This window comes from Zingiber officinale, chromosome 2B, assembly GCF_018446385.1.
Source record: "Zingiber officinale cultivar Zhangliang chromosome 2B, Zo_v1.1, whole genome shotgun sequence".
Lineage (NCBI taxonomy): Eukaryota > Viridiplantae > Streptophyta > Magnoliopsida > Zingiberales > Zingiberaceae > Zingiber > Zingiber officinale.
In genome coordinates, this window is record NC_055989.1 from 15,675,848 (window position 1) to 15,689,420 (window position 13,573).

The window sequence follows — 13,573 nt, forward strand, 5'->3', positions numbered from 1 at the left end:
ATCTTAAAAAAAAAAAAACTTTTTTTTTTAATTTTTAAAATTTTTTTTATCATTATTATATTGCATTATGTTATTTATGTACCTAGAATATTTTAAATTTTAAAATAAAATTTAATTTAATCTCTAAAAAATTTTTAAATCTTAAATTTCGATAAATTCGAATCCCATTTAAATCTAAAACTAAACTGACTCCCAACTCCAAAACTTGAATCTGAAAATTTTTAAATCGAATTTAATTTTTTTTTTTTTCAGATAGATTCGGATTGGATTAACAGGACGAGTTTATTTTTAACATCAAAGGTCAAAGTTCTCCTTCCTTCGCCAAATCTCATAAAAAACAATCAATTATAATGGGACAATACATACAAGCTTCAAGCTATACATTCTGTAAAAGATATTTATGTCCCCACAGGTACTAACTTGGCATGTTAGAGGATAATAAATTTATTTTAATACAAATATTCTAAAAAAATATTCTTTACATTTAATTACTTGGCATCTAGGATGAATGAAATCTTTATCTGCCACCAAAAAGGTATTTATCATTAAATTTATAGATAATAAAAATTTATGCATATATTATAACAAAATGATTAAAAATAGTATATGTAAAAATTATTGATGAATAATTTTATAAAAATTTTTTTGTCTTTTCTAAATCTAATATATATGATACATTGAAAATAAAAAATAATATAAAATTTATGAATATATAAAAAATTTAATTAAATTATAAGGATATATAAGTTCGACTACAGCTGTCATTTTTTTAATAAATAAATTTAAATAAACTCCATAAATAAATTTGGCTCGTTTGTCCGAGTATTGAGGAGGCTACTCCGTTTCTTAGCAGAGAAGTCATCGTTGTCAAAACCACCTGCTTCGGTCCTAAGCAAAATCGCAGCATAAATCGTTCCGTTCTGCCTCCTGGTCCGATCATCTCTTCCTCCTTCCTCTCTTCGCTCTTCCCGGCTGAGGCAGGGGCCGACGAGATCCGAACAGCGAGAGGACGCCCACGACCACCATGGCACGGATGGTCGGCAACGTGAGGGAATCCGAAGGAAGAGAGAACAGCACCGAGATCCAGGAGCTCGCTCGCTTCGCCGTCGACGAGCACAACAAGAAACAGGTCTCGCACTCCTCCTAATTACTGTTTTTTTTTCTCTTCCAAAATTAGGGCTTTTTCTCCGGACCAATGTTTTTCGATCTGTCGATGCGCAGAATGCGCTTCTGGAGTTCGCGCGTGTTGTGAAGGCGAGGGAGCAGGTTGTCGCTGGAACTCTGCATCACTTGACCGTGGAGGCAATTGAGGGAGGGGAGAAGAAGCTGTACGAGGCCAAAGTGTGGGTGAAGCCATGGCTTAATTTCAAACAGGTTGAAGAATTCAGGCATGTTGGCGAACAAGGTAAATCTGGCGTCAATTCTCAGTGATAGATTTGGGTTCAATTCCATCAATAAATAAAATAAACATACAGAAATTACCGTTGATTCCTCGACAAAATTTATACTTTTTGTTCAGTTTCTCTTGTCCTGTTCCTGTATCCTTTTGTAAACCTTTTTTCTTCCCACTTGATTCAATCTTTGTGTCAATGCCTGTCAATATTTCATAAAAAATGGATAGGAAGTTGCTTATCATCATTCTTTTATTGATCCTGTTCATGTTTGCTACCTTCTATTAGCAAATTTGCATAATTCAGCTTATAAGCTCTTCCAGGCTTAGGGCAATAAGAAAAATGGAAAACAGTACGAGACATGATTTTTGTTTAAAAATTCATGTGGGCTATGAAGAATGCTCCTAAACAAGGAGACAACAACGTTGAACAAACATGTTAACAACATTTAACATCAAAATAGTGTTGTAAATACAGAAATTGATTTTCCTCATTATTATTATTCTGTGAACTTGGGATAAAAGCTACTGGGGTTCCTACACAATTGGGTGACTTTGTAAAACCAAAGTAGCTAATTTATTAGGTTGAAATGATAGATAGATGAGTGATCTCAGTCTTGGCATGGCTAACATTTTTTATTTTTATTTTTTTTATGTTCGAAGCCTTTCATTTTGTTTTGTATGGTTCTCTCTAAGAGCATGGGCCTAGTTATCTTTTGACAACTGAATATGATTCTTTTACTTCATTTGTAACTGCAAATTCAACTTCCTGATACCTTGTGAGCCACTGAAGATCCTTATTGCAAGCATGCCTTGTTTACTTGTGCTACTTGAAAAACTATCAACGTGATCACTAACCGGAGGTAACAAATTGTTTGATTCTTTTCAATTATCAGGTGATTGAAGAGTTTGCTAAGAGTCCATGTTCGAAGCCCCCTACAAGAACCTTGGAGCAAATAAGATGTAGCAGGAGCATATGCAGCCTACATTGTGATCTCTCTATAGAAAAAGTTCTACTCTTAATTTCCCTTAATACTGGATATGATACTTAGTAAACTAAGTTCTTGAGTAAATAAAAAAATATTTAAGTATTAATGAAGTGCAGATGGTTTGATATATTCCCAAGAAGACATTTGCACGAATGTTCCTGATATAACATGGTTGAAGAAATATGACTGCGATATAGGAATTAATTAAATTGAGTTTAAGCTCCTTGGGTGTGGTATAATGGTAAAACTTAGGAATAATTGAATTTTATTAGGGATGAATATTTTATAAGTTGATTTTTGAATGTGTATAAATTGTGTTTTGAATTTATTTGAAAGGTGAACCTAAAAAGATTGTCTACTTAATATATGTAAACATAATAATAATAAGGTTTTTATTCACATTCTACGAGTAAATGATTTAAACTATTTTTGGTCATTGGTATTCTTCATGATTTATTGATTATTAATTATGATCATGTTTTTTCATTTTGATGAAAATTAATCGGTTTAGAGGTATCTGATCATCTCAAGTCGTTAAGAGATAAAAAAAGTTTATTTTTCTTTTCAAAACTAAATTTATATGATTGAAAATTTATAATAATACGTAACGAATTATACAACTTTGAATTATCGATGGACGAGGATCCCATTTGGACACTGACTATTGATTAGTCGTTGACCATTCTTGACTAAAATATAACATAATTTTTTTAAAAAATAAAAAATAAAACAGAATAGTCGCGTATGTGATCATGTAATCCACAAACTCGAGATTGCTATCCATCTAGTGATTTTTGACAAACTAATACTAGTCAACTACAATCGCCTTTAGTCATTGTTTGATGATCAAAAGCCCACTGTTTGTTCGTAGTGCTCTGAAATAGACCCATCCGGAGTGGTCGGTCCATCAAAGACCCGATCAGGTTAGTGTAGGTCTTTAATCCGCACGGTCGGTATATCTAAATTCGATCTTAAAATAGATTAATAAAAATTTAACTTAATTTTTAGCCGATCCGTCATTACGCTTGGCCGAGCTGAGCCACTCTTCATGGATGATTCGCCACTCTTCCTAGTTAACCCGTCACTCTTTCTAATCCCATCACTCTGACCGATTCATCATTCTTCTTGGCCGATCTGCCACTCTTCATGGCTGATTTACCACTTTGGCCGATTTGCCACTCTTCTTAGCTAACTCACCACTCTAGCCAATCCGTCATTTTGGCCGATCCGTCACTTTTCCTGACAAATCTGTCACTCTTCTTAATCGATCCGCCACTCTTCCTTGTCGAAGCGCCGCTCTTCCAAGGCCGATTGATCGACTGACCACTCTTCCTAGACAAGCCGAGTCCTTATAGAGGCCGAGTTCTCATGATGGTCAATATTCCTTAGCCGAGTCGATCCCATCCAAGAACGAGGTCTGATCGGACGTTGGAGGGGACTCAGTTGGCTCATCCTCATAGCGCATTAATGATACATCAATTCAATATTCCTCTTTTGACGTTTTGTGCCATAGAGGATAGAAAATATTATATTCTACGTGTAAGTTGTACATTAGAAGCTCCCTCTCAATCAAATGCAGAGATTATGAGTTCATTTTAGGAAAGATGTTAGAATATCTTTATGGTCTTTTTTTTTCTCGAAATGATTTGAGATTCGTGCATATATAAATAGTGTGGCAAAAGGCGGATGCATTCGCCCCTAGCACCCCCGCCAGCGCACCTTAGAACCAACACGGAGGAGGTAAATCACGGTGACTGAGAAGACAAGCGGCAGGTGAGGTGAGTTTACACAAGTTGCAGGAATTTACGCCCCACCAACCCCGAAATTCGATCCCAAGATCTCATGTGACAATCAACCTACCACTTACCAACTTAGCTAAGCTTGTGGGGGTCGTGTACATACCAACAATGACATTACAAAAGAGAGTCTCCATCTATAAGTGCAGGTATGCGATGCTACATATTTTTACATGCTCGTAGCTATTGTTCATTCAATTATTCATCTACTCGACTCGATCACTGACTTGAATGTCAGAGGATATGCGCTGGGACCTTTTCCCCGGACAGATTGCTAATATTCTTTGTGACACATAGGACAATGAAAAAAAAATAATTAACTAGGCTGGGTAATATCGAGTCTGAGGTGATTAACATGACCTCATAAAATTTTTTCATCGATCATCAGAATAAATAAAAAAATATTCATAGACACATAGGACGATGAAGAATCTTCATTTAATCAACAATAGAACTACTGTTTTTAGCCAATCATATATCTTCTTTACTTTCGTATATGATCCGATATAATATTAATTTTAGTATACTCTTGTTTGTTGAATGACGATAATTAAATAGAATAAAAAAAATTATTAGTACATATGATATCCGATGATATGAAGATGGATATCCTATCAACAACAAGCTGTAGATTTACATCAGTTTGGTAAATTAAGGGACAAGCACCACTCTGTATGATGCCTGCCGATAGAACTGGATACAGGATTAAAAATAATAATAATAAAAAAAAAATCGCTGCCGATCCTTCCTTCTCCCAACGCTCACCGCCGGCAATGATCAAGAAAGAGATCACAGAATTCAAAACAAAAAACGAGGAAGCTTCAAGAAAAAGTACAAAACTAACCACGAGAGAAAGGAGAGCAGCGGCGGAATCCAGCCTATCCGGTTGGGAAAAGGGTCAGCTCCCTCTTCCTCGCAACGCCATTGGCAGCGTCGTCCTCTTCGCCCTTCCTGTTCCACTCCGAATCATTCACCAGAGGAGCGGATTGTGCTGGTTTTGTCGTTTGCGCCGGCACGAACACCATTCCCGGCCCCATTGCCGCCGCCGGACGCGCTACGGGCTGCCCCTGGGCCGGTCGATTCAGGAACAATTGGTTCTGATGGTAGTAGTGCTGCTGCGTCGGATCTGGGTTTTTGTGGTGGTGGTACTGCTGCTGCAGCATCGCCGCGGGCATGTAGGGTAAGAAGGGATCCGCCGGCGCTGCCCGGGCGAGAAAAGGGTGCGGCGAAGCCGAAGGGGAGGGGGAGGCGGCGGCCAGGCCCTGCATCTTCACGCGCTTGAGGTAGAGCCGGTACTTCTGGAGGTGGCTCGCCACGTTCTCCCTGGTGAGGCCTTCGACGCCCATGATCTGCATGATGGTCTTGGGCACGGCGTTGGCGATGCCGAGATGCGCGACGGCGTCCACGAACCGCTTGTGCAGCTGCGGCGTCCACACCAGCCTCGGCCGCTTCAGCGTCCTGGGCGGCTCCGGATCATCCTCCCCTCCGCCGCCGGAAGCGTAGAGATCCGATGCGTCGTGGTGGGCGACGAGGATGTAATCCTCGGGTAGGACGGCGGAGGAGAAGGAGGCGGAGGTGGCGGAGGAGGAGGGGATGCCGAAGGCGAGGGCGAGATCAGGGGCGATGAGGGCCTGCGAGAGGGGCACCAGCTCTTGAGGCGAAGGGAGCTGCTCCTCCCAGTCCCACCTAGCAAAGCATTTGGCTTCCTCCTCGGTCACTTCTTGCCTCATCGGCGTAGACGAAGAGACAGAGACGCCGGAAGGGTTGCGGCGGCGGCGGCGGCCGTGACAGCTATTAGAGAATGATAAGGGAGTAGAGGAGTTCGAGGTGGATATTTATCCGGGCAATTACTTACACCCGATAATATACCTCTTTTCTTATCCGTACAAAAATATCCCTCGGCGGGGTCCACTACAAACAAGTGGCGGGCACGAGATCAGGGTCTTACTGAACAGGGGACGGAGCAATGCTTTTTTTTTTTTTTCTAATTTTTTATTTTTTTTTGGCCTAATCGACGTGTGATTCCGTTTTGTCTGTGCGCTGATCGATTGGTTTATGAATTATATGTTATTTCGACGTGACAACCCACCCACATCCACACCCACACCCTGACCAGTTGCGTAAGTTTCACCATTTCACGATTTTTTTTAAAAAAAACATTATCGAGATTGAATATTCGTTCTTATTAAGATTTAAATTATAATTATTTTCTTTAATTTATGTGAACTTCTGTAATAAATTCACATCGATAAATTTGTGAAAAGATAAATTTGAAACTCGAACATCCTATCGTATAAAAAGGTATTTTCACCGATTTCATCGAGAATCGATTACTATGTGGACATTTAATTTATTTGGATGTTTCTATAGTAGATGACGTCTGTGTAATTATAGTTGTTCATTATTTGGGTCAATTCATTAATTCATTCGACCTAAATAATATTCAGATTATTTGATTTGATTAAATGGAATTCGGACCGATTGAATGAACTGGCCCAAAATCTTAATTGGGTTAATGGTTTGATTTTAGATTTAACTCCCCATCCGAATAATTCGTCTAAAATCTGAATAAGGAATTAATATATATATTTTTAAATTTTTTTTAATATAATCTTTGAAATCTTTGTAAGTTTTTTTTCTTATATTAAATGAAACTATTTTATCAAATTTGGAGCTTATTTATTTATAAATGTAAATTATTAAGAGTTTATTTATTTGAAAAAGATTAAAAATTTGAAATGAAAAGAAAATTTAATTAATTGGTATCCGAATCGAATAATCCGAATTAATTTCAGATAATTTGATTTGATTTATATTTAATTCAGTTTGATTGTTGATTGGATTTATAAAATTATAAAATCCGAATAATCTGATTAATCCGAACCTAATCAAATAAGCATCCGTATGTGCAACTGTTTTGGCCGGACATTGGCCAGTGACATGAAATCTTTAAATAAATTAATTTATTGTTATGAGGCGTTTTAACGTAATTATGAGACATTAATATTTAGGAATTAACCGATACTAGAGGTGTGGATAAATTAAACCGTTCGTGAGCAATTTGGTCAAACCTCGATTCGAGCTCAAAGTTGACTGAGCTTGAGCTGAGATTGAGTCAGTTCGTTTAATATTCGAAATGATCTTAAGCCCATTTAACACTGGCTCGAAGACTCATTGAGCTTGTTTGAACTCGGCTAATTTAATATTTTAATATTTAACATAATTATTATTTTAAAACTAAGTAATAAGTTGAGGAGGTATTTATAATTAAAATATTTCATAAAGTTGTTAGAGATTGAAGATTTAAATCTCAGTTTGTGTGTATTTATTTTTATATTTTAAATTCATTATTTTCGAGTCGAATTTGAGCTCATGATTAAATTCAAAAACTCGCTCAAATCGAACCTCTTTAATTTTCTCGAGCTGAAGTCAACCTAAGCTCGACTTATTTGTAGCCCTAGTCGATACCTATATATTTACTCTCTATATAAGATAACAGATTTTTTTTTTATTAATTTATTTAGGGCAATGGGATTTGCAAGAAGAGATGCCATGCCTAGTTGCAGGAATTTTATTCTACGGTGGAGCTGAGGAATGAGAATCGAGAGTCCTTGAACAAAATTAAACGAATAGTTGGCGGTGGCTTAGTCCTTGAATAAAATTTAAAAAATAGTTTGGCAGTGGCCTAGCCACGTGGGACGGGGAGGTCCGACCGCCCCTGATAATTATTTTAAATAATTAATATTATATATTTAAAAATCCGTCAACGTCATTTTGATAGCTGATTCATTATTATTCGTCATAAAAAAAAACTAAAAATATCACATTATTAGAAAACTCGACTTAAACTATCCTGTGATACCACTATTTAAAAGATTAAGGGTTTAATTTAAAAATAAAATATATAATAATAATAATATTTAGAGGAACTAAATAAAATAAAATAAAATAAATAATAATAATAATGAGAGGAACTAAATCACATAATACAAAGTGAGAGTGCTACCCAAATTTAAGGTTTAAATAAATTCGATCAGTTTAAAATCAATTAGGATATTTTAAGGAAATATTTTCTTTCATTTTTCCCCTTTTCTTCCTACCCATGCTGTAACCCCCACCGCACTGTATGTCACTACCGTGTCATACACTACCATCGTGTCTTGACCTATCTCTCTTTGATTTTTTTTCTTTCCTTTTCTATCCATTTCCTTTTGTTCCTCTTCTCCAAGACAATAAAGATGTTATTTTTTCCTCTCCTTTTCTCAAGCACAAAAACTCTTCTTTTTTCCTTTCTCTTCTTTAGCAAGTAAGAAATACAACATCAGCTACTACCCTCGACCCTCACATCTTCTTCCTTTTCTCATGCTCTCTAGGTGATACGGTGATAAAGATAGCCCCCCAAAAGCGAGTCAAAACAGTAAAAAACCGGTTGACGTGAATGTCAAAGTCAAATGATCAAAATCGCAAGGCTCGGTGAACTACAAGACCATAGAGCGCAAATCAGGTGAAGTTGGCCGAGCGGACCATCAGAGCCGGTCAGAAGTAAAAGGCCGACCGGACCGTCTAAGCGGTCGTCCTCCGTACTTGCAGCCGAGGTTAAGAGCCAAATATTAAGTTATCTGGTCCACCACCCTGGCTGATTGGAACTTAGGTCCGATCGGGCGCAATACTCCTCTCTGACAATAGTAAGACTGAGTGAAGAACAAGTTGATAGCTCCATTCAGCACGGCCGAGCTTGCGATGTCTAGGTTGAACGACCTCCGGTCGGCCAACAGCGGAATCCACATACACGTCTTATCGTACTCTTTTGAAAATTTGTGCCGCCGATAACAGAGAATGTCTTGCAGGCAAATCATACCTTAGAAGCTTTTAGCCTGTCACATCAGAGATTTGCGTGCTCGCTTTAGGAAAGGTATCAAAGGCGACACTTTTCAACTTGTCTCTTCTTAGGAAGCTTTGGAAAACGTGCACATACTTTCGGATGCATGCACAGACGCTACAGTGACACTATAAAAGGGGGTCTCCACCTACAGACGGAGGTATGCGATGCTTCATTATTCTACATGCTCTTTGCTACTGTTCATTTCTACTATTCTTCTCCACTGAACCGAGGACTGACTTGAGAGTCGAAGGATAAACGTCGGGGACCCCATCCCTGGCCCGGTACTAACGCTCATGGTTTTGCAAGACAGTAGAAGTCTTCTTCTAGTCAACACCAGAGCCATGTTCCCAACTAGTCATCTTCTCAACTTTCGGACAGAATCACTAGGGTTTTATAGGCACTGCAAGTATATCCCTGTTTTGTCTAGCGTTGCTCTCTTTATATCTTTGTCGAGCTCACCGAAACTAATTGAAGTTGCTAATAAAGAAGGTAAAACTCTCTCTTTAGCTTTTCCCTTCTTATCTTCTCTTCTATGTTGTTTCTTCCTTTTATTTTTTCCAGCTAACAATCCTTTATAAGTAGTTCTTTTCCCCTTTATCCAACCATAATAACAATAAGAGGAGTAAGTTGTTTCTTTATTCTTTCATATTCATTAATTGAAGAAGAATTGTAAAGTATAAACTTTATTTTATTAGATTACTAGTCAGGATGATTATTTAGATTAGAATAGAGGTCTCCTATGTAAGAATACTAAATATTATGAGAAAGTAAGATCATAAATGATTCTTCAACTTTGAATTATAGATAAGCTTTGAAGATTGACGGATCATTGTTTCAATAAGGTCTAAATTTTAGAATTTAAGTTTGTTTTCAACCCTTTAATTCAAAATTTAAGCTTTGTATTGTAAAAATTGACCTATACTAATATTTAAAATTTTTAAAAATTGCCTCACCTGATTAAAAATCATGACTGCACCACTATAGGTTGGCGATTGAGATTGGAAAAATAAATAAATAAATAAATAAAAGGATATACTTAATTAATTATTAGAATCATTAAAAAAAAATTAAACAAATAAAGTCAAAAAATATTCATAGTATTTTTTTATATAGAAGTTATTTGCATTTTAATGTTGAAGTAGTTGTTATCACACCCCAGGTAGTCCCTGCTAGAAGAAATTTCGACAGCATCTCCCCTGTAAACGTGACAATCTTAATCATATCTACATCCACAAGTATACATCAACCATACACGGCTGGAAAATATAGATAACCACACAGTTATATATTAAAATAACCCACACGACTGTTCTAAATCACAACCACACAGTTATATATACTAAACAACCCACACGGTTGTACTAAAAATAAAAAACACAGCGAAAAATGATAAAAATCATTACAAACCAAAACAAGGACTACTAGCCGGCTAGGCTTACACAACACAACAAACAACACTAAATACCACATAACAACACTCCATAAAATAAAATCGGAATATATAATGCTAAATACACTTTATACAATTAAAACACAAATGAAAATGGTAACAATCTTCTGATGTGACGTGGGAACCCGCAGACAGGATACTCCAAGCGACTCTACATACCTCTACTTGATATCTGAAAAAAAAAATATAGTAACGGGGTGAGTCCAAGAACTCAACAGATACAGATAGACAAGCATAATAAGTTATAACTAACAGTAATAACTATGCGGTACAGTTTTCCTGAACAAAAGTAGGAAATGTAGACTGAAAAGGGCTAAAAAAAATTGTACTCACCAGAACCTCCTATTCGGAATATAAGGGTCGTCAGACCATATACAAAATGTCACCTGTATGCATGTCAAACATATGCAACCACCAAAATGCAGCAAACAATACGCAACAATCACAAGCAATAAATGTAATCATGCAAAATGATGCAAAATGACATGTCTCACCCCTGTTACCAGTCAACCATCTCACACACGATAGTGAGACCGAGTGGGTAGGGCTATGACAATTGTGCACTTTGCCATCACTGCTCTTGAGTGACCGAGTGGACAAGATATTGTCAGAGTACACCTATCCTCCTACCCCAAACAGAGTGGGGGAGCGCAATGCTCTCATCTCCCTGAGACAGTCCAGAGGAGGGCCATTAACGTGCTACCACGCTGCGACACGCTACCCATGAGTGGACCAACGAAGCACTGATAGAGAAAATTGCACACACACTGCCTGATATACCACTAACCCATGAGTGGTTGTGTGTGCAGATCATGTAACTGGCGATGTGCTCAACAATAATGGAGCCGACAATCGCTCAGCATGCAATCATGCAAGATTGTGCATGACACTAAACATGTAGAACAGTATACACCTCCATATAACATGCACCATAAAAGAAATAAATCATACAATGATCCAGGTAACCTAAACTAGGTACACAAATCGGATATATCAAATAACTAGACTACTACACAGTAGGGCAATGTATGTCACTATTCCTATGAACAGGAGTAAACATGACAACAAACAAGAGAATATAACCATGAGTGTACAACAGACAAGAATATAGGCAAACTACAAGAACCAAATAGTGACATACCAAAGCAGATGCAAACATAATCATTACTACTAGAAATAAATTATTATGCATATCTAAAATGACTATATCAAGAAGATAAGTCAGAAGTACCCGTCTCAATAGAAAATCGTATCAACCAATCTGACGTCGAGACGCTCGTCTCAAATCAGAGTCCTGCATCAATCGATATATAAATATATTTTATTTAGTTAACATTCATATGAATTAATAGCTAAATAAAATCCCCAAGACTAATTTAGGAAAACCCCTAATCGACATAAACATTAACCTAACTAGATTTAATCCAACGGTTAACTAGGGTTAGTTGCCTTAACCCTAATCCATCCATTAGATAAAAATCTAAACCTAAATCAATCTAGACATGAACAACTATCTAAAATAATCTAATCAAAACCATGATCTATAGCATGTATCAAATGCTCTACATCTTACCTTACTTCTTAGCTGCTCCTGTTAATCCACAGGCAAGGAAAGTTACTGCTGGAAGAAGTAACTGCTACTGGAAATGCCTCCCTGATCGAATCAAGAAGAGACGAAGAAATCATCACACCGAACAATCCAGCAACATACATAGCTTCCCTTACCTACCCTTCAATTGCTGGTGTTGGCCACGGATCAGAATCAACTGCACCCTCCCCAAGATCTCCGCTAGGGCACGACCAAGTGGAGAACTCGGATAGAAGAGGGACGATAGAGGAGAACTAGGGCACAGCGGCGTGAAGAAAGGGAAAAAGGGTCGGCGGTTGTTGGACAGAGAGATGGCAGCCGACACTAAATCGGCGATAGGGCAGAGGAAAGGGTCGGTTGCCGGTGCTAGGGCAGAGACGCAATGCTTGTGCTGATCCATCCCTTCGGCGAGCTCCTGTTGACCGCGACTAGGAGAGGGAGAGGTCGAGTGGTGCACGACGGCTAGCACAGAGGAGGCGATCGGTGGTGTGCAGCTCGGGAGGGAAGAGGAGGAAGAGAAATTAGCGTCGGGGACTAGCCGATGTCATCCCGAGCTCAACAATGGGGAAGATCGACGTGGAGTCGACGAAGCAGACTCGATAGTGGATCCGTTGGTGGTGCAGCAGCAACGCACGAAGAGGGAGAGGCTCGGTGCTCCCTCTTCCGGCCGAAGATCGCTGTCACAAGGGCGACGATTGGTAACGAAGTCTGTCACACTCGTAAATCAAATTAACAAATGTATTTTCCACTGAACCCCTTAACGACACATTAACGTTGTAATAACGAGCCCAGGATCGAACCTCGAGGAACCAACGGTAGGATGTAATATAAGATTGTGTTTTATTCCTATTTTTGGGATTTTTAATATGGAATTGGGGGTTTGAACTTTGAATATAAATCTAACAAATGAAAAGCACAAAAAATAAGAACTAATCTAATGCATAAAGTAAACCTAACTAGGTGTCACCGATTAGTCCAATACGCATTGTCACACTACGTAATGAATTTCATCAACAACACACTAAAACTAAGGTATGAAATAGCTGGACAATAATGAAACCTAATCTTAAGCAACAATTACAATCTTAACTACAGAAACTAAACCATTCAATAGTGCTACAATTAAGCTAAAGCAGAATTAAGAACAATTTCAAACTCTATTGAAACTAAATTACCCAATGCACTTGAATTAAAACAATTAATCTAAAGAACTATGATTACTGAATCAAAATATAATAAACTGAAATGTAAATCTATCAATAGTAAAAAGAATGCAAAAGTTAAACCCTAAACCATCTCTACACCAAACCACTTCTCACGGCAACTTCTCCTTGCCGTCACACAAGGAAACAGCAGAGAACACTCCAACTGTAATCGGGGAAGACAACCTCAGCAACTGAACTCAACTCAGCCTTCACCGGCACCATCAGAGACCACTCCAAACGGAACTAATGAAGATCGACGCTGCCAACCTCAAG

The 13,573-nt window shown here is 37.9% G+C and overlaps 2 protein-coding genes across 2 annotated transcripts; one reads left to right on the top strand and one right to left on the bottom strand.

Moving 5' to 3' along the window:
* Positions 1-821: 821 nt before the first annotated feature.
* Positions 822-2,506, top strand: LOC122045389 (cysteine proteinase inhibitor A-like). Its single transcript, XM_042605593.1, has 3 exons — positions 822-1,129; positions 1,222-1,405; positions 2,287-2,506. The coding sequence occupies exons 1-3, from the start codon at positions 1,025-1,027 to the stop codon at positions 2,292-2,294; spliced, it is 297 nt and encodes a 98-aa protein (XP_042461527.1). The 5' UTR covers positions 822-1,024; the 3' UTR covers positions 2,295-2,506.
* A 2,258-nt stretch (positions 2,507-4,764) lies between these two features.
* LOC122045390 (transcription factor MYBC1-like) lies at positions 4,765-6,002 on the bottom strand. The gene has a single exon (XM_042605594.1). It carries the CDS (start codon positions 5,903-5,905, stop codon positions 5,054-5,056), a length of 852 nt encoding a protein of 283 aa, XP_042461528.1. The 5' UTR covers positions 5,906-6,002; the 3' UTR covers positions 4,765-5,053.
* Positions 6,003-13,573: the final 7,571 nt, after the last annotated feature.